Source organism: Bombyx mori, chromosome 20 (assembly GCF_030269925.1).
Source record: "Bombyx mori chromosome 20, ASM3026992v2".
Taxonomy (NCBI): domain Eukaryota; kingdom Metazoa; phylum Arthropoda; class Insecta; order Lepidoptera; family Bombycidae; genus Bombyx; species Bombyx mori.
In genome coordinates, this window is record NC_085126.1 from 6,107,991 (window position 1) to 6,128,725 (window position 20,735).

The following is a 20,735-nucleotide window of genomic DNA, read 5'->3' on the forward strand; positions in this document are numbered from 1 at the left end:
AGTCGTAACAGCTGTTTTCGCTATATCTGCTGGGTTTACTGGTAATTGATTATAAGCTCGGATCAAATCGATTTTGCTGTAGACGGTACACCCAAAAAGGTTATGTGAAAAGTCGCCCATATGGCGGACCGGGTATCGGTCAGGTATTGTACGCGCATTTAATGCCCGATAGTCGCCACACACGCGCCACTCATTATTTTTCTTCGGAACTAAGTGTAATGGCGATGACCATGGACTGTCTGATCTTACTGCAATACCTGCTCTTACCATATCCTCGAACTCACGGGTGGCTATTCGGAGTCGATCCGGTGCTAGACGACGAGGACGACTGAATACTGGTGGCCCTGGAGTGGTACGGATGTGGTGAAACGTATTATGTTTAATTTTACGCTTAGACAGGTCCCCAGCCGGACGAGTGATGTCCGGAAACTGAGAAAGCAAATCATGATAGCGTGAAGTACCTGTAACAGACTTAATTTGATACAAATCGGTTGACGCAGGCTGAGCGTGAGCACTGAGCGACGTTATATTGTCTATCAAACGGTGATGTCTAGCATCCACTAATAAGTTATAATGCGACAAAAAATCTATGCCTATAATAGGCTTGCCGACGTCCGCTATAACGAAACGCCAAAAGAATGCACGTCTAAGTCCAAAATCTAAAGAAATGTTTATCCAACCGAACGTGTTTATGGTTGAACCGTTTGCTGCATACAGTTTATAGTCTGTTTTCACACATTGTCGATTTTGTACGCACTTATACGGGTAAACACATAAGTCTGAACCGGTGTCAACTAAATATTGCACTTTTGTCTTACGATCGGTTACAAAAACACGGCCAGCTGTCACTCTACCGCAGTCAGGAGTCGCCGTCTTCACTGACTGCTTGTTTCGTTTCCCTCTCTGAAGGAACACGGCTCCCGGCACTTCGTAGATTTGTTACCAAAACGTCGATGGTACCAGCAGAGCCTTGTATCTACGCTGGAGCGGCTTCGGGATCGTTGACGCCAGCGCGGGGACTGTGCTCGAGTTCTCGAGCGCGAATGGGAAATAGCCGACAGCTCATCCATCTTCTTTGCGAGATCATCAATGCGGCGTGTCAGTTGTTCCATAGTAAACGTAGAAGAAGAAACTTCGGTTGTGGGAACTGCCGTAGACATTGCAGCCACTTGATTCTGAGGTTGGAGCGTAATCTCATGAATTTTATCAACAATTTGAGCGACTGAGTCTAGAGGGAGATCGACTTGCGCTGCTATAATCGCTTGTACGTGACTAGGTAAACGACTCGTCCACAATGACCGAATGAACTCGTCAGGTACATCTGATCCAGCTAGATTTCGTAAGTGTCGCAAAAATTGTGACGGTTTTCTGTCGCCCAGTTCTTCATGTGTAAGAAGCTGTCTCACTCGTTGTTCTTGGGACGCAGATAACCGCGAAATCAACTCCGTTTTTATCTTCTCGTATTTGTTTTCCGTTGGCGGATTAGTTATAATGTCTTTAACTTCACACACGTATTTATAATCTAGATTTGCCAAGACGTGGTAAAATTTTGTCGCATCAACCGTGATATTTGAAAGCGCGAACTGTCCTTCCAATTGTACGAACCACAACGCGGGCTCGTTAGGCCAAAATGGCGGGACTTTAACGCCAACACGACAAACCTCGCTCGCATTTTCCATCTTGTCACTATTTGAAGTCATCACTAAGTCTTTCTTGTTAATACAACGATTTAATATATTTATAACTTGTACACTGAATCATGTCGGGGTCACCACTGTGGTTAGTTATTCGTATTCTCGGGATATTATGCACATAAAAGTCAAACACACCAATTAAACAATATATATAATGTAATATGTGTACAATGTTCTATTATAACGTAAAAGGAGTAAACAAGTCGCTAGGCACTACAAGGCACAAATTAAAACTAAAATTATAAAAAAAAAATGTGTGCGTGTACTAGTGTACACACGTAAGAAGTGAAACTTCTTTATGGCCTTATTTTTCGAAAAATGATCTACATGCAACTTTCTAGAAATTGGTTAAATAAAGTTAAATTAGATAAAGTTTAAACAAAAGGATTTTATTATCATAGACATGAATACAAAAAAGTTAAATTAGATAAAGTTTAAACAAAAGGATTTTATTATCATAGACATGAATACAAAAAAGATGGCGCGTAACGGAAAAATGTGACGCGTAACCGAAAAATGTGACGGTAAATTTTTTTCCAACGCCGATAAAGAAGTTTCACTTCAATACGTTTTTACAATCCACTTAAATCGACGCGCGCGAATCTCGCAGTGTGACGTCACGGGACACCTGCGCGTTCGGGAACTCCGATCGCGACCGATGACGCCCGAGTGCAACCGAATGTTGCACGCTACAAGATCACCTAGTGGGATAAGGTGGAGAAAAAAGGCTTACGCTTCGCCTCTTTACTTTTTTTAGGTAAAAATTCTTACAATTTTAATTTAAAAACCTCTAAATAATAAGTAATCTTATAAATAATTACGAAACATTTTTTTAATCTATCTTAAAATGTTACATTGACCAGTGACCGTGAAAATAATACTATCCGGAACTAATAAATAGTATCAATCGTAAATCAGTAAATACCTAAACGAATTACGAATTACTTATTCAGCCTCAAGAAATTCCTAAAACCGTTTGATATCCGCCTATAGGTATAATTGAATCGAGCGACTGAACTTGTACTAATAAAGTTATGCTACAGACGTACACTATATCGAACCGCCATTACTGGTAGCCGTAGGTAGGCGAGATAGCCGCGATCCGTGTTCCACTCGAGAGCACTACATCATCGCAGCCACGCATCGTGGTACAATCAAAACGTAAAATATTTTAAGCCCAAAAATGAAAATTAGAGTTCTGTTGAAAATTATCAGAAGTTGGAAGGACGAACTGAAAATTGCCTCTAGATTCCTTTGGATAAAAGTAGCACCAGACAGAAAGCAGTGTGAAGAGTTAGAGGAGACCTTTGCCGAAAGTTTCACCAAGACCAAAGACATTTTGTAGTATAAATGTCGAATTTACTTTTAAATTTTATTTTTATAAAATACTAGCTGTACCCGCCCGCTTCGCTGGGCATTTGAAATTAACATTATTATTTTTCACCCCCACAAAGATTCTCATCATTTACGCCCCCGCAACTGGTGTAGGCAGCCCAACACGCATATAAATATTAGCCTATCCATTAAGTACGTGTATTTTCTTCATGGATACCAAGTTTCAAGTCAATCGGATGCATGGTTCAGTAGTTATAACGGAACATGGGTAAAAACCATTGTAGATTTATATAAGTATATTAGTATAGATATTGTTTTTTAGTCTACTTTCTGAAATGAAAACCCTGATAATTAGTAGTACTGCCCCGTGTGATTGATGTGTTGTTTTACCGGTGGACTTATTTTGATTACATTATTTACATTTACTGGTGGTAGGACCTCTTGTGAGTCCGCGCGGGTAGGTACCACCACCACACGTATTCCTGCCGTCAAGCAGTAATGCGTTTCGGTTTGAAGGGTGGGGCAGCCGTTGTAACTAAACTGAGACCTTAGAACTCATATCTCAAGGTGGGTGGCGCATTTACATTGTAGATGCCTATGGGCTCCGGTAACCATTTAACACCACCACCTGGTGGGCTGTGAGCTCGTCCACATACCTGAGCAATAAAAAGAAGTGCTCAAATTTTGTTTATTTTCGTTTTCTCAGCTCTGAGAGTCGACAGATACTGAAATTGTACTCCTTAATTAAATTAAAACAAGGTTTAGTAATATGATCTTAATGTATGTACATTATTCTTCTGTCCGTGTTAGTGAACTCCTCCGAAACGGCTGGATTGATTTTGATCAAAATGTTGTGTGTTCCAGTGGGTTCTAGAATGATTTATATTCACAATTTAATATTGTAATAAGTTTAATTTACTATACTGAGAAGTATAGTTTCAACGGCTGCCCCTGCCGGCTTGCCCTCAACCTTTCAAAAAAAAACCGAAAGGAAAATTTACTCGCCTGGCGTTGTGTTCTTCATTTCACCAGCACTCACGCTGTTCCCTTGTCCAGGCATGGCCGCCATCCCGGCCACTACGCTTGCTATACTCTCATTGCTCCAGACCTACATAAAACATTAATATATTTCATATTAACTATACTGCATGTTTGTAAAACAAAGACGTGTGGTGTCGTGGGACACCGGATAGGAACGAAGTTCCTTATTATAAAAATATTAATTTAAAGTTCAATGAATGATAAAAAAAAAATTATATTTTTTGTACTTTATTACAAAGTTAAGTCGTACACTGTGCATTACTAATAAAAATCTTACGTTACGGACGTTTTTTCCCGGTTAGGGTACCCCTCCGCATCGTCCAATTAGAAACTTCGCTCCAAAAAAAATATATTATAGCTTTATTATATTATAATAATCTAGATGGAAGATCCTAACACGCACCTTAGCTAAGCTCATAGGTATCACAATTTATGCATTCGTTTGTATGCAGAAGAAAATACCACGAAAGATGTGTGGTATAAAGAAATTAGAGAACATCTCGCTGTCTCTCTCGCACACACCTACTTTAAGCGATGACGTCATGAAACGTTATGCGTGTCTTTTGTTAACGTTGTGAATTACCACACAAATGAGTACATTCAAACAGTATATATATACTTTCAACGGGTTTTTTAAAAACATCCGGTTTTCGATTTAGCATAAGAATAAATAATCATTAAAAAAAATTGCGTCAAAATCCCGTTATTTACTATTTACGTGTAGTAAGAAACAAACAGGTGACTGTTTGGTACCCACGAAATGGTTCAAGGAGCTAAGGTCACAAGGCAAGAAGATGGGATGATGAACTGAAAATTACCTCTGGACCTCTTTGGATAAAAGTAGCAGCAAAAAGAAAGCAGTGTGAAGAGTTGGAGAAGGCCTTTGCCGAAAGTCACACCGAGACCAGAGACTATGTAGTATAAATATTTATAAAACTTTTGTAATATAAATGTAGATTTTACTTTTAAATCTTATTTTTATAAAATACTAGCTGACCCGGCAGACTTCGTAGTGCCTCAATCGATAAATAAAAGACCTAAACTTTTGTATAAAATAAACTAAAAAAAACAAAAGGAATCCGTCCGACGGGGAACACATCAATGGAAAAACAAAATTGTTATTTTTATTTAATTAAGAGCATTTTCATATTTCTATCTACCTTTTAAACCTTCTCTGGACTTCCACAAATAATTCAAGACCAAAATCAGCCAAATCGGTCTAGCTGTTCTCGAGTTTTAGCGAGACTAACGAACAGCAATTCATTTATATATATATACACTCGGGTGCAATGAAATCGCACATCTGTACATTTTTTGAAAAATATTATTTACTTCTTTTAATTTAAAAAAATACATATATTTTTTAACATAGGGTTAAAGGTTAGTTCAATACCTGTTCAATGATAACATATAAGTGGAGATAAGGTTACTTTCTTGAGGAAAATAAAATACAACAACAATTTAATCTTTATTACAAAACGATTACTCAACTAAACCGTTTAAAATTTGGGGATTAATAAAAAAAAAAAACAAAAAATACTGAAAAATCATTTATTAGTAACAAGTATTGCCCCCTCTTGCCCGAATTACAGCTTCACACCGATTCCCCATCGACTCTATCAAGTTTCTGATAAAGTCTTGTGGCATGGCGTCCCATTCCTCTTTGAGCGCATTTTGTAGCTCCTGGAGATTAGCTGGAGCACTATTTCGACTTTTAATTTTTCTTTTTAATTCGTCCCACAAATATTCAATCGGATTAAGGTCCGGGTTCCGAGCTGGCCACTCCATCACGGGTACATTTACTTCTTGTAAGTATTGTCTCACTATCGCAGCGGTATGAGGTCTTGCATTGTCATGCATAAAAAGGAAGTTACTTCCAATTAAACGGCCAAATGGTACGACATGTTCTTGTAGAACTTCCTCTATGTATCGTTGAGATGTTAGACCTCTTGTTTGTCGCCTAATATTGGCCCCAACGATGAAGACAAGCTCTGTTTTTCGTTCGAGTGAGGTACCTCCCCAGAACATACACGAACCACCGCCGCCGCACCGTATGCTACACGTTCTGTGATGCAACATTGGGAAAAATCGCTCTGAGTGCCTTCTGTAGACCCTTCCACGTCCATCATTATCATGAAGACACATTCTGGACTCGTCTGAGAACAGGACTGCTTTCCACTGGTCGGCTGTCCAGTTGACGTGTTCTTGTGCAAATCGAAAACGAGCCCGGCGGTGAGCTGGCGTCAATTTAGGGCCATTTGCTGGCCTATGCGCAGTCAAACCACCTTCGGCAAGTCTCCTTCTGACTGTCCACCTGCTGAATACCACTTCACGCACCTGTTGAAGCTGCTGTGCAATTTCAACGGCAGTCAAACGACGATTTCGCAACGCTGTCGTTACAAGAAATCTGTTGTCGCACTGTGTTGTAGCTCTTGCTCGACTAGATCCTCGTCCCCTTTCAAAGCCACCAGTCTCCCGATAGCGCTGGTACACACGACGAACTGAATATCGCCTGATATTCAGTTGTCGAGCTACAGCACTCTGGTTCTGACCCGCTTCAATTAGAGCGACGACTTGAGCGGCTTTTTCCGGAGTAGTATCCATCTTTTTCAGACAAATGCAATTGGAGTCACTAGAGGTCTTATCAGGTTAAGCGTTGGCTTGCAACTGATGTCGTTTTACACAAAACATGCCTTTTTATACCTGCAGTTGGTCTTGCAAACTGCAGTGAGTTGAGGGAGCAATTTTTGGAGTTTGCTGTTGTCGTTTTGTTTCAGCAGGCAGGTAAACTTATCATGTCTTATGTGGTATCATTGAATAGGCATTGAACTATCCTTTAACCTTATGTAAAAAAATATATGTATTTTTTTAAATAAAAAGAAGTAAATAATATTTTTCAAAAAATGTACAGATGTGCGATTTCATTGCACCCGAGTAGATATTGTTTTTTAGTCTACTTTAAATCGTCAGTCAAAAAGGTAAAATGATCGGGAAATAAAGGCATTATTATTATTATCTACCTAAATACATTACCGGCTACGCTTTAGATTTTAGGTCAAAGAAACCTCTCAAATGAAAGCCCTAGTAATTAGTAGTAGTGTGTGGGAAGAAAAATAAAGTAATTAGATAGAATATTTCTCATCTAAAATTTTATAAGTCATTAATATTCCATTAAAACAAGGAGACGAAACTCGAAAAGGTCAAAGCCTACACAATATTATTAAATGATTAATTATTATACAAATGTACTGCAAGTAGCCCTTATTCAGATACTTTAGTTTATTTAATTAAATATAAAGACTATTAGCAGTTATTACGATTAGTAGCAAATATTTAGAAATACTTTTTAACTTATGCCTGATACTGACTGACACACTTTTAGGACTACAATAACTATAGACTCATATTATCTATCGTAAATTTCCTTGACTAAAATAGCTATGACATTTAAACAGACAAACTGGACAATATGACTGTTTCAATTTGATTCTAATTTATTTGAAAACTAGCGACCCGCCCTCGCTTCGCTTCGGAAACATTAAAACACACATGAAACAAAAAAAAAAAATAAAAAAAAAATAAAAAAAAGTAGCCTATGTTCATCAGGGACAATGTCGGCTTCTAATGGAAAAAGAATTTTTCAAATCGGTCCAGTAGTTTCGGAGCCTATTCGAAACAAACAAACAAACAAATCTTTCCTCTTTATAATATTAAGTATAGACTAAATTCTTAACAATTCAATCTAATAATAATTGAATACAGTTACGTAGCTTCGTAGAGCCGTCCACGAATGCTACGTGCTACGACGCTCTACGATATTATAGACTTGACAAAAGACTCCGGAAAATTCGAATTTTTATTAAAGTTTATGAGATGCGTGTGCAACTTTGTGGCAGCTGTGCATGTGTGAGTGGTTTTTAATTAACTGCATAAGTATATTATGTGTACAAATTTACGGTACAGCCTTTACGTACAGATCTAGATTTAATTTAGTTTCGCCAACGTCTACGGAGAGATTTTAGTTCTGATTTTTCGACTACATGTTACGTGAGTAGTATTATGAGAATTGAAAGTCCGCTGATTGCGAGTAGCACAGGACCGGTCAATATGACAAATCTATGAAGTACCCAGAAGTGGACGTCTGTGGACCGATGATGATTGTCTTTTATTATTCTGTATTTTGGTCTCCCAGTTGGTCTTCTAGTACCCCATAACGTGTCATAAAATTAGATGAAATAAATGACGACTTTAGGATGCTAAATGTACAAAGTCAATTTCTATTTTTGTTTATTACACACGAAAATTTAATTTTCCATAAAAAAATTAACTCTTTTTTTTATTGCTTAGATGGGTGGATGGCCTCACAGCCCACCTGCTGTTAAGAAGTTACCGGAACCCACAGACATCTACAACGTAAATGTCGCCACCCACCTTGAGATAAGTTCTAAGGTCTCAGTATAGTTACAACGGCTGCCCCACCCTTCAAACCGAAACGCATTACTGCTTCACGGCAGAAATAGGCGGGGTGGTGGTACCTACCCGTGCGGACTCACAAGAGGTCCCACCACCAGTAGCAAGAGGTCCTACTACCAGTAACAAGAGGTCCTACCACCAGTAAAAAGAGGACCTACCACCAGTATAATACTATAAAACAAAATCGAAACAACTATAAAATTATAAATATTACCCATTAACAACTTAGCAAGAATGTAAAGTGCCTCTGTGTAGTGCTGAAATTTCATTTTATAACACAATTTGATATTAACGATGAGATACAATGTGTTTAATATTTAATCTAACAAAGCATTCTCGGACATTAAAAGTTATTATTTGGAACCTATAGTCAGCATAGCGTACCCTCTGCTCTTATTATGGACAAAATTACAGTTACGCTAAAGACTTTTACTGGTGGTAGGGCGTCTTGTGAGTCCGTACAGGCAAGTACTGCCTGTTTCTGCCGAGAAGCAGTAATGCGTTTCGGTTTAAAAAGCGGGGCAGCCGTTGCACTGTTAAAAGTGAGACCTTCGAATTCATGTCTCGCTATTTACGTTGTAGATGTCGCGGGAACCAATTAACACCAGGTGGGCCGTGAGCTCGTTAACCCATCTAAGCAATAAAAAAAATGTCTTAACAGGAACTAATATTAACTTCGCGGAATAATTAGAGCAAAGAAGTCCTAATGATACTTATTTTGTTCTACAATCCACCTTGTGTTAGATTACTCGAGCCCATAGGCATCACAACCTCAATAACACGGTCCAGCTTGAGACGTGATATTGAAAAATCAATTGTATTATTATCTAATATATAAAATTCTCGTGTCACAGTTTTCGTTGCCATACTCCTCCGAAACGGCTTGACCGATTTTGATGAAATTTTTTGTGCTTATCCAGTATCTATGAGAATCAGCCAACATCTATTTTTCATCCCCCTAAATGTTAGGGGTAGTCCACCCCTAAATTTTTATTTTTATTTTTTAGACAAAATTTTTAATTTCTATTTTTTTATGATACAACATACAAAAATACATACAATCCTCAATTTTCACTCCTCTACGATCAACCCTTATTTTTTATTTGCTAATTAAAAACTTTAAAATTTTTTGCGAGAATTTTGTTTTTATTTTGTCATGACGTAGAATAAAAAAATTCATATTACTCTGAAATTTTCACCCCTCTACGATTAACCCTTATTTTTATTTCTTAATTATAAACTTTAATTTTTTTGGCAAGATTTTCATTTTTATTTTTATTTTGTCATGAATTAAAATAAAAAATCTAATGTTACTCTTCATCTTTCATCCCTCTATGATCAACCCCTATTTTTTATTTGTTAATTATAAACTTTAATTTTTTTGGCAAGTTTTTTATGTTGTTTTGTCAGGACTTAAAATAATAAAAAATCATATTACTCTCAATTTTCACTCTTATACGATCAACCCCTATTTTTCCAACCCGATTAATATTTTGGAACGAAGTTCCTTATCGCGCGTTGTGAAAGGGGGCTAGACGGAAAAAATTCTTACGAAAAGTTGTCACGACACTTTTTGCTATAAATTCTAATGAAAAGTTGTCACGACACTTTTTGCTATAAATTCTTACGAAAAGTTGTCACGACACTTTTTGCTATAGTAAGCTATTGTAAGCTGTGCGGCGTCGCATGTTTCTCTGTCTGTCTGTCTGTCTCTCTCTCTCTCTGTCTCTCTCTCTCTTTCTTCATACCTCGAATAGAACTTTAAATTAATATTTTTATAATTGGGAACTTCGTTCCTATCCGGTGTCCCACGACACCACACATCTTTTTTTTATTCTATGCACAGATATATAGGTATATAATAAGGTTGCAAGATGGTAATCAAATATTATAATTGTAGTACGATAAATTCTTATTCAGAGTTTATAATTTCAAGTTCCTTTAATTACGAATTTTTTTTTTAAATTGTATTTGATCTCCCGCCCTCGCCGGTCGACTACTGATCAACTATCAATCGATCAGTTATCCCCGCCAGGTATCACCACTCATCCAGCAAACATCACGTAGTAGGGATAAGGACGAAGCCGGTCTCCTGTCTTACTTACTCACTATACATCATAGATTATACACTTAATATATTTGAGAGCTATACAATACTATACATTTTTCAGCCATGTTTTTTTGGTTTTATTTGTGTATCAATAGTATGTTCAGTAGGTCTGAGAATCGGCTACTATCTATTTTTCATACCCCTAAGTGAAAAGGGTTGTCCACCCCAAACATTTATTTTTTATTTTAATTTTTTGGTTTTTTTTTGTTTATAATGAGGTATTATGTGGTTAAATGAGGTTTTTTTTCTACAGTAGAATTTCCCTAGAAATCTTATTTAAGGCAACACAGCGTTTGCCGGGTCAGCTAGTTATTTTATAACTTTTGATTTAGGTAAACACGTGAAATAGTGACAAAGCTTTTATTGCGTATCTTAACAATCAGTTCAATTGCCGCGTAGTCTGTGATCGATTATTTCCTAATACTAGCTAACCCCTCAGCCTCAGCTAGCCCTGAGTAGTGCCTCAATCGATAAATAAAAGACCTAAACTTTTGTATAAAATAAACTTAAAACAAACAAAAGGAATCCGTCCGACGTGGGACACATCAAAGGAAAAACAAAATTGTTATTTTTATTTAATTCCGAGCATTTTCATATTTATCTATCTTTTAAACCTTCCCTGGACTTCCACAAATAATTCAAGACCAAAATTAGCCAAATCGGTCCTGCCGTTCTCGAGTTTTAGCGTGACTAACTAACAGCAATTCATTTTTATATATGTAGATATTGACGTGAAAATTACGTGTCAATATACTTTTTCTAGGCATTGAGACACGTACAACTAACATTTAGTTGTGGTGTTTGTTTAAAATCAACGTACCCTATAAAAATATTAACGCTTCAGAATACTGTCTGCTTTGTACACGGCCAGTCAAGGATTCTTATTAATTACCCGAACTCACGACATCACAGCGAAGGTCGCTAAAGGAATTACAATTGACCAAGGTCAATGTATCACAAAGTGCGTCTTTACTAACATCCCCATTGGGACATTCGCGGAACTACTTCTTTTCGTTCGTCTGTTGAATGAACGAATTTACCACCTGCCTGGTATTATTATATGGTTACCGGAGCCCATAGATATCAACAGTGTAAATGCGGTTATAAAAAAAAAAAAAGGTCACTGTTTTATAGTACAACAGCTGCCCTACCCTTTGAACCGGGACACATTATTGCTTCGCTACAGACATGGGCCAAGTGATGATACCTATCCTTGCGAACTCCCAAGATGACCATCGGTAAGCTGCCTACCATCTTAATGATTTGAAATTTACTTAAGTTCCCTAGAGTCGCATTTTAGATATTGTTACGCCGGTAAGAGTAACGTTATGTATCGCCGAATAGTCGAACGAATATCGAAGAATCTAGTAGCATCTAGAATGCTCGAGAAGTACAACGCCATCCATTGTTAGATAGCGGAAACACAATACTTGATTTGTGTGGAATATTCTCGATAATTCTAGAGATCTGGTATCGGCGATAAAAGCGTTGCAGAGATGGCACGCAGTCAGTTAGTAATCGGAACTACTCGAAGCGAAACAGCAAACGGATCACCAGAAGCGAAGCGGAAGAAGCGAATTGAGAATTTTAAAGTGTTTGTGAAGTGTTCTAATTGACAAATAAACTTTTAAGTTGTACTTTGGAGAGAATCTCCAGAAATTGTGGGAAAAATTACTATAATGAATTATGTCACCAAGAAATTAGTTTTAACCATAAATAAATAATTTTCACCGATACCTAATATGATAAAAAAGATTCCTTTAATCTGCAGCAAGCTAGCATAGCATTAACAGCCAGGAAATGAGATATATGACGACAATTTTATCCATATTTTCATAGCACATACAGTTGTGTTACACTAAATACGTTAATTGAATATCACTAAGCATTTTAATTCAATTAATTTTTGAGGAAATTAGCAGAAAGGCCGAAGGTGTAATTGAGCTAAAATGGCGTTTTGAAATCTAAAGCTATTTAATAAAATGCGCCCTCAAGGGTGCTCTTACTCAGCGAGTAATTAATTATGTTCACACCCTACTTGAACAGGGCTGTGTGGAACCGAACTATATGAAATTAATGCATAAATTGTGTTTTCAGGTGGAAATCATTGATACTCGCTTGTCAACACTAGGTATGGAAAATATGAAATTGCTCTAAACGAATTTGTATAAGCATGTAGTTTTTGTAAGCGGCTTAAAAGTGAGATTAATTCAAATGATAAGAACAACACAAACATGGCCAATGTTTGGGTGTTTCCTGAGCTAGCCCGAGAAGAGACCACCGTCATGCTCTTTTCTCCACAAACCGTAAACAGGAAGGCTATTATTTAATGTTTCTCTGCTAGACCGATACATGAATGAGGTAATTCGCAAATGACCCAGGATAACCGAAATAGCCCAAGGGATGGTGAGGTTGAAGTGGTAATGGGCAAGGCACATAGCTAAAAGACTGCTGCGACCATAAAATTCTCAATTGGCGACCGTGCACCGGAAAATGTAGCGTGGATAGGCTTTCCACGAGATGGATTGAAAACCTGCTAAAAGTCACGAGAATACGACAAATGCGGGCTGTGCAGGACAGGTTATCCTGGCGAACCTTGATTTGTGTTGGTGTGTTGTTTGGTGTTGTGGCAGGCCTATGTCCAGCAGTAGACATCTGTGGGCTAATGATGATAGCTTTTGTAGCTCTGGTGGTAACTTTCGATTTTTTATAAAATCAGCCTATATTCTGCCTCAAATCAATCTATGTCTGCCTTTGAAACCTACACGAGAGATCGTTCAGTAGCGCAGGAGATGTGTGTGAGTAAACAAATCGACTGAGAGAAAATAATTCTAATAATCTCTAGTTTTTTAAATTGTTTAGTTTACCCTCTTTTCTATTTAAATCTTCTTCAATGTACAGGCATTGATGACCGATACATGGTGTTTCAAGACAGTAACAGACATTCACATTACGATAACCCGTAGCCGTCGGCGTGAATTACTTACTTCTAAACCAACGAAGCGGTTTCGAATCGGTTTTTACTGGTGGAAGGACCTCTAGTGAGTCCGTGCGGGTGGGTACCACCACCCTGCCTATTTCTGCCGTGAAGCAGTAATGCATTTCGGTTTGAAGGGTGGGGTAGCCGCTATAACTATACTTAAGACCTTAGAACTTATATCTCAAGGTGGGTGGCGCATTTCGTTGTAGATGTCTATGGGCTCCAGTAACCACTTAACACCAGGTGGACTGTGACCTCGTCCACCCATCTAAGCAATAAAAAAAAAACCCCAAAATAAAAAGCATTCGCAAACGCCATTGTCCCAAACAAAAATATACTTCATAAACAATGATATTTATTAAGTGACAGCGATTAAGAATAACCTTCCCGGAATGAAATAAGGAGGATAAATTAATTTAACGTTTAAATGTGGAAAGCGAATGGCCTGTGTTTGTTTTGTCAGGTTTATTTAGAAATACTAGAGGTCCCGCGGTAGTCGAAATTCGACTATAATTAATTGGAATAGTTTGTACACTATTATGATTGTATTTTATACTTCTATAATCACAAATTTGGCCAAGACTACACTATAAAAAATATTAACAAAGACAAACCATATTCTATTCTCAATTTGACAACAGACGTCAAGAACAAAAGTTTGACAATAAATAGTATGCATGCGTGTGTGCGTCAAATACATGGTATGTAGTGTGTGTAATGTTTTCTTTTTTGATTTAATGTATCTTTTATGCATTATTTTAAAAAAATATTAGCATTGTGCACTTCTCATCTATATTCTCTATAAGTGTGGAAAATTTCATACTCCTCCGTCCACGCAATTTTCGTAAAAAGGGATACAAAGTTTTTGCTTCACGTATTAATATATAGATAAGTCGACGGATGAGATTAATTGCAGCCGTAGTTTGTCAAATGTCGGTCTATTCAAATTATCACTAGCACTTTCCTACTGCCTAAATTAATAGCTCAATCTTTACATATTTTCCTATCAAACACTAAACTCTCCTTTTCCTGAGTACTATTAGTGGTAGGAGTAAATATAAACCCCCAAGAGTAGGTATCATAGCCTGCCTATTAGTGGGACAAAGCCATCATTCTTTCCGGTTTGGAGATTGAGACATCCGTTATTCAATATGTAACTTCAGTCCCAAGTCTTAAAATAGGTTGCGCCATTCTCGTCGTAATGTCTATGGTCTGAGGTAGCCACTCAACTCCACAACTAACATTAAAAGAACATGCAGAAGAAAAAAACAACATCTATATGAATGTGAAAAGTTTCTAAGTCAATATTTTTGTTGACAATTTTTTTCATTACATCAGTTAAGACAACAGGTTCCGATCTTCGCATGACACTTATAAAAATCTAGCTAATCTACCAATTAGCTTTCAGACTATATGGCTATGGAATGAGCTCCCCTTCACGGTGTTTCCCGAGCGCTATGACATGTCCTTCTTCAAACGAGGCTTGTGGAGAGTATTAAGCGGTAGGCAGCGGCTTGGCTCTGCCCCTGGCATTGCTGAAGTCCATGGGCGACGGTAACCACTCACCATCAGGTGGGCCGTATGCTCGACTGCCTACAAGGGCAATAAATAAAAAAAATATAAAGAAGTAGACCGACCATCTAAAATTTTGTGACGCCAAAGGTTCAGCAAGGACATGCATCTATGGAATCTGGATGCTTACAAGCTAACAAATGTCATGCCAGCGGTGACGGAAAATAATTTTAAGGATCTTATTGGCCCGGTCGAAGATACCTCTTAAGCTTGAATGTAAGAGAAAAACTCCGATCCGTATTACTTAATGACCAATTATTCATAGTTGGAATAACACTTCTTGGTAGTTGGAAAAATGGTAAATTGCATTTTTCGAAAAGAAGCTCGTCTGAGAAATTCTTTTGTATATAAGATATTAGAGTTTACGGTCAACACAACCCCTGTGAGTTTATATCCCGACCGGCTGTCGTGTCGTTTCAGGATTAATTCCTTATTTTATGACGCCTATTGGAAAACTATTCATGAGGACAACATAAATGTACAAGTGCCATTTTGATTTTTATTTATTTCCTTCTCGCTGTTGATAATCGGACTCGGGCAAAGAATGCAGTCTTTTCTACGCGCTCTTATAAGCTTGGTATGTACATATTTAGTGTATTAAGCAACGGAATCTTTAAACGTCATTTTTCCGACTTGAAATTGTCCGATTCACTTGATAAAAATTCACTCGCATCAAAGAACGATGATATTGCAATAATTTCATAACATAACCCTGCTATACCTAGCACTATCAACACTTTTTTGAGATTCTCTTCTTCATGATTATTTTTTGTGTTCTTTAAATTTATTAAAAACCAGCCGTACACACCCGCTTCGCTGGGCATTTAAAATTAACGTTATTATTTATTGTTATTATTATTAGGGAGTCCAACACTCACATAAATTTTAGCCTATCCATTAAGTACATGTATTTTCTACATGGATACCAAGTTTAAATTCAATCGGATGCACGGTTCAGTAGTTATAACGGAACATCCGTAAAAACCACTGTAGATTTATATATTAGTATAGATTAATATTTTGGATTTAATTTGTGATCAGAGTAGTTAAAAACACAAAAGATGTGGATTTTTTACTTTAAAAAAAAAAGTTTTTATTTAATTTTTTCCTTTACCAAGATCGAGTACAACTTAGCCTCTGGCCCGTTATACGACTAGCATTGAGTTTTGGGACCCTATATATTTTTTTTCATAAATAACTCATGTCTGGTTTAGATAGTTAAGGCCTTTAAAGAATTGGAAGGCCCGTATGAAAGAGAATACGCGAGTGAAGGGTGTAAGTGCGGAGATGATGTATGATAGGCCTGAGTCGAAAAAGAGAAGAGAAGAGAGAGAGTGCGATAATGACAAGAAGAAGAAGTGTAAAGTTTGTAAAATTATTATCCGTTAATAACAAGCAACCTTTCATCTTCAATAAAAAGACACCTAATAAAAGAATTAATTAAGATTAATCATTTAAGTCATCTCAATGCTGTTCATTTGTAACAATTATAATTAAGTTTCCTGACAAACACAGCGCAACGTGATAAGCAATTGCCAGTTCGTGTTAGAGACGTCTGAATTCGTCGTAACATTACTGTAAATGACATTCAGTAATTTCAGCGTGAAATGCATAAGCATAAAACGCTATATTAGTAATTAATCTACTTCCAATTGAAATATTCGCTATTATTCACTACATTGTTCAAAGATAAAATTTTGCGAATTTGTTTACGATTGTAAATATTGTTGCGTTTAGAATTGTTTTATACGTATTTAACCAACTAAAATCCGTTATATACAAAGCGCTATCATACTTGCTGATCATCCAGATGATTTGCCGTGGTCAGCGTGAATTAATCCGTGGATTTTAGTGAATTATTGATAGTTTTTTCTACCTAGCTGAGAGCCTTGAGAGGCTATTTCAGCGTAACCTTAATTAGTAGGTGAGCTCACGGGCCTCAAACCTGACGACGTTGCTGACACGAACCCTAGCAAGAACCGTGCTTCGCAGAATCTACCACCGGATCGGAAACGCAACCCACTGAGAAAATCCGGCGAGAAACTCAGTGGGCTGTGTCTGAGAGTATTAACAGTACGATCTCTGTATGTACTGGAACCTTATTTGTAGTCTTCTTGTCTTCACTTCGTGCTAACTAATACATATTATATACATGAGGCTATTTTTCTTGAAGTCTAAATAAGGTTTTGGAAAAAGAAAAATTGGAAGAATTTCCCAGACAAACGGGATACTCGCAAAACGAAACACAAAAATACTATTAAAATTTCAACTGGACAGCGTCTGTCTTTTTTTTTTTTTTTTTTATGATTGAAAGTTTACTGGTGGCCCGAAGGCCTTTCCAGTTTCACCAGGACAGGTGGGCGAGCAAGGCTCAGCCAAGAGGGGTGGGATTTGCTAACAACTGCCCGAGCGCCTCCGAAGGAGACCTAACAACTCAAGAGCAATTGTTTCGCGAATGAATCTACTACCGGATCGGAATCGCGACCCGCTGAGAAGATCCGGCGAGAAACTCAGCGGGCTGATGCATGGGTTAGGTTGCACGTCGACCTCTTTGTCGAGTTCGACGAGTACGGTTACCGGGGTCCCTAAGCCTGCCCCTAGTATTAGAGCTGAAGGCATCTAATGCAAAGGTTATTGGATCTGATGGATCCGTAAGGACGTGTCTAGGGCGTCGACGGTGACTGGCTCCTGCATGATCAGGATTCGGGGAGTAGTCAGCGGCGGCAACGATAAGGCGATTATCATGACGCATAGCCTTATCGAAGTATCGTTCCGACGCTGACTTCATGTATTTCCGAATTGATTCGAGGCCCAGGTCGTCGTGTAGGTCAACGTTCCTCACGAACCACGGAGCCCCGACAGCTAACCTGCAAAAGCGGGATTGTAGGGATTGGAGGGTGTCTATGTGTGTGCGGGCCGCGTGAGCGAACACCACACTCGCGTAAGTCATGACGGGCCTTATGCAAGTTTTGTAAAGTGTCACCTTGTTCCGAAGGGACATTTTACTCCGCTTACAGATCATGGGGTAGAGTCTACCGAGAATAAACGCGGCACGGTCACGGACTGATTTTATATGCGGGCGGAATGTCATCGATGCATCCAGGGTAACGCCCAGGTACTTGACCTTCCTGGCCCAGGGTATGGGTTGTCTAAAGAGAGTAATCGGGGGTGTGAGATTCCTCCTCCTAATCCGGGAGGAAATCCGTGTGGAGAGCGTCTGTCTGTCATAGCCCCGTTTCTAATATTTGTCCATTCTTCATGTATCCGATGACATAAGAAAACAGCGGAACTCAAAATCTAAGAAAACATTTATTTATTATTATTATTAACACTTTATTTCAGTTTTTTTTTTTTTTAAAACCATAACATTTTGTTAGTAATAATTACTTATAATCTATGTTAGTAACTTAAAAAAAAAAAAAAAAATCTAACACATAACTATCATTATATACATTTTATACCATTATATATTTATACCATTATATTTGCCGAGTTTAAAAAAAAATCTATAACTGAAATAGAAGGGCATGAAAACTTCAAGTAGTTCCTTGATAAAACATTCCAAAGAATGATGGCTTAAGATTAAGAACATTAAATAGAAGTTTACAGATTACAGTAATTGAAAATTGTTACGGGAAATTCATGTAATCAATAAGGTTTTCTCTCATCACAAAGAAAGACGTTTGTGACGTAAACGAAATAAAAATGTAAACTGCCTGAGCCATCAATGCCAGTAATTGAAATTGATGGATACCCTATTAAAGGCCTACTTTAAAAATAATAAAAAAAAAAACATCTCCGAAACAGGAAATTAAACTTGATCGTTTTCCGCATCACAATTTCATGCCTTGAACAGTCTCGATCACAAGAGAGAGAGAGAGAGAGAGAATACACTTTATTGCACACCAAAACACAATTTACATTCAAAAACAGTCAAAAAGCAGATATAAAATGTACAATAAAACCGCTTATATAATCTACTAATACCTACAAATAATAAATTAAATTATTAGTTTACCTACATTTAAACACTGCATTTAACTGGTTTTTATATGATTAATGACTGAATGAGGATTTGGTGGGAAAATCACGATCTTCCTCGTTGAGGACTATGATAAGGTTTTACTTTAAAATAGAGACGTGGAACTCATGTCTCAAGGTGGGTGGCAGCATTTAGGTTATAGAGGTCTATTGGCTCCGGTAACTACTTAACACCGTGTTACCCTCTGTACTAGTGGGTAATTAATACGCACGGTATATAGTCAAACATTTATTATTTATTTTCACTCATGTGTTGGTATCGTTTTTAATTAATTATGAAAGCTTATCTTTTAACGATGACGAGACAGCATTGTTTAATAAATGAAGGACACGTTATGGGCCCACGTGCGTCGATTTCATTATCCTATTTCTATTGCTAACCAGTCGACTGTCCTAATGTGAGAGCGGGATAGCCATAATTCCACACTGAGTGAAACTTTGAGCATCTACCTCGATTTAGGCTCTGGAACTCAAATTTAATTTATATAGTCTGTGCACCTGATGGTCCGATAGCTCGTCGGCTCACCCGCGCAAATAAAAGTGCAACATCAATAGATTAGAACCCTTTGCCTAATCTTATTAGATGTTTGGATTCACCGCCCATAAAATTTAAGTCAGACTTCGCCTGGCATCGACTGTAGATTATATCGATTTAAAATTTAAGTGGCTTAACAAAAAAATTTAAGAAAGTGAGTTTTATACTACATAGAACGTCTTATAAAAATTTATTCTATCAGTTTATAAATTTAAACAGTCTCTTTTAGTCTAGAAAAGAACAAAGTTCTCTTTTCGTCTCTTTAAAATTAAGTGCACACCTTAAAGCATTAAAATCGAAAATTTAAAAAAATACAATTTTGCCATTTACCAAAAAAACAGAATTTTGGATTTAGCCACTTCAACTCTTAAGATGCCTTAAATGAATTCATGTTTTACACGACATAAGTATAACACAATTTGAGAAACAAGAGAAAGTAATAACGTCACGTAACACGAAAAATTCGAGCTTACAAGAGATAAGGTTGTCACCGAGATATTGTTTAATTGTCCGTGAAGTGACCGTAGGGTTGACCTTGAAACACATAAAAATCTGTGTCTTTTTGTGCGAAAGTAGGGTGAGGAAATGATGTGTGAAAATGTGATCGTCAAAGTATGTATGTGTGTATGTATGTACAAATGAACTAAAATTTCATGGCTTCGATGTAATGAAATGATTCTGAAACATTTACACGTAAAATATTTCAGTTAATAAACTTATTTTTTTGCAATATAATGATTTTCTGGAAATACAAACAGTTCCTTAAAAGTAGTTAGTGTGTGTTGTTTTTTTTTTCTTTTTTAATTAGCTCTCTTGAAGGCTAACAAAAAAAAGTTCAGTCCACTTTTAGTCAGGTTATTTCATAAGGTTCTTTTGACCAACATTTCCGAAAAATGCACGAAAAAATCTTTAAAGTAAAAAACAAGATTCAAAAGTACCTATTAAACTTAGATT

At 37.3% G+C, this 20,735-nt stretch overlaps 1 protein-coding gene across 1 annotated transcript in view; it reads right to left on the bottom strand.

Moving 5' to 3' along the window:
• Positions 1 to 20,735, bottom strand: part of LOC100127051 (high-affinity octopamine transporter protein) — a 70,998-nt gene that overhangs the window by 37,460 nt on the left and 12,803 nt on the right. The window contains exon 2 of the mRNA XM_038018155.2: positions 4,035 to 4,137. Within this exon, the coding sequence (XP_037874083.1) occupies positions 4,035 to 4,098 (64 nt within the window). The 5' untranslated portion in view covers positions 4,099 to 4,137. The remainder of the gene's footprint in view (positions 1 to 4,034; positions 4,138 to 20,735) is intronic.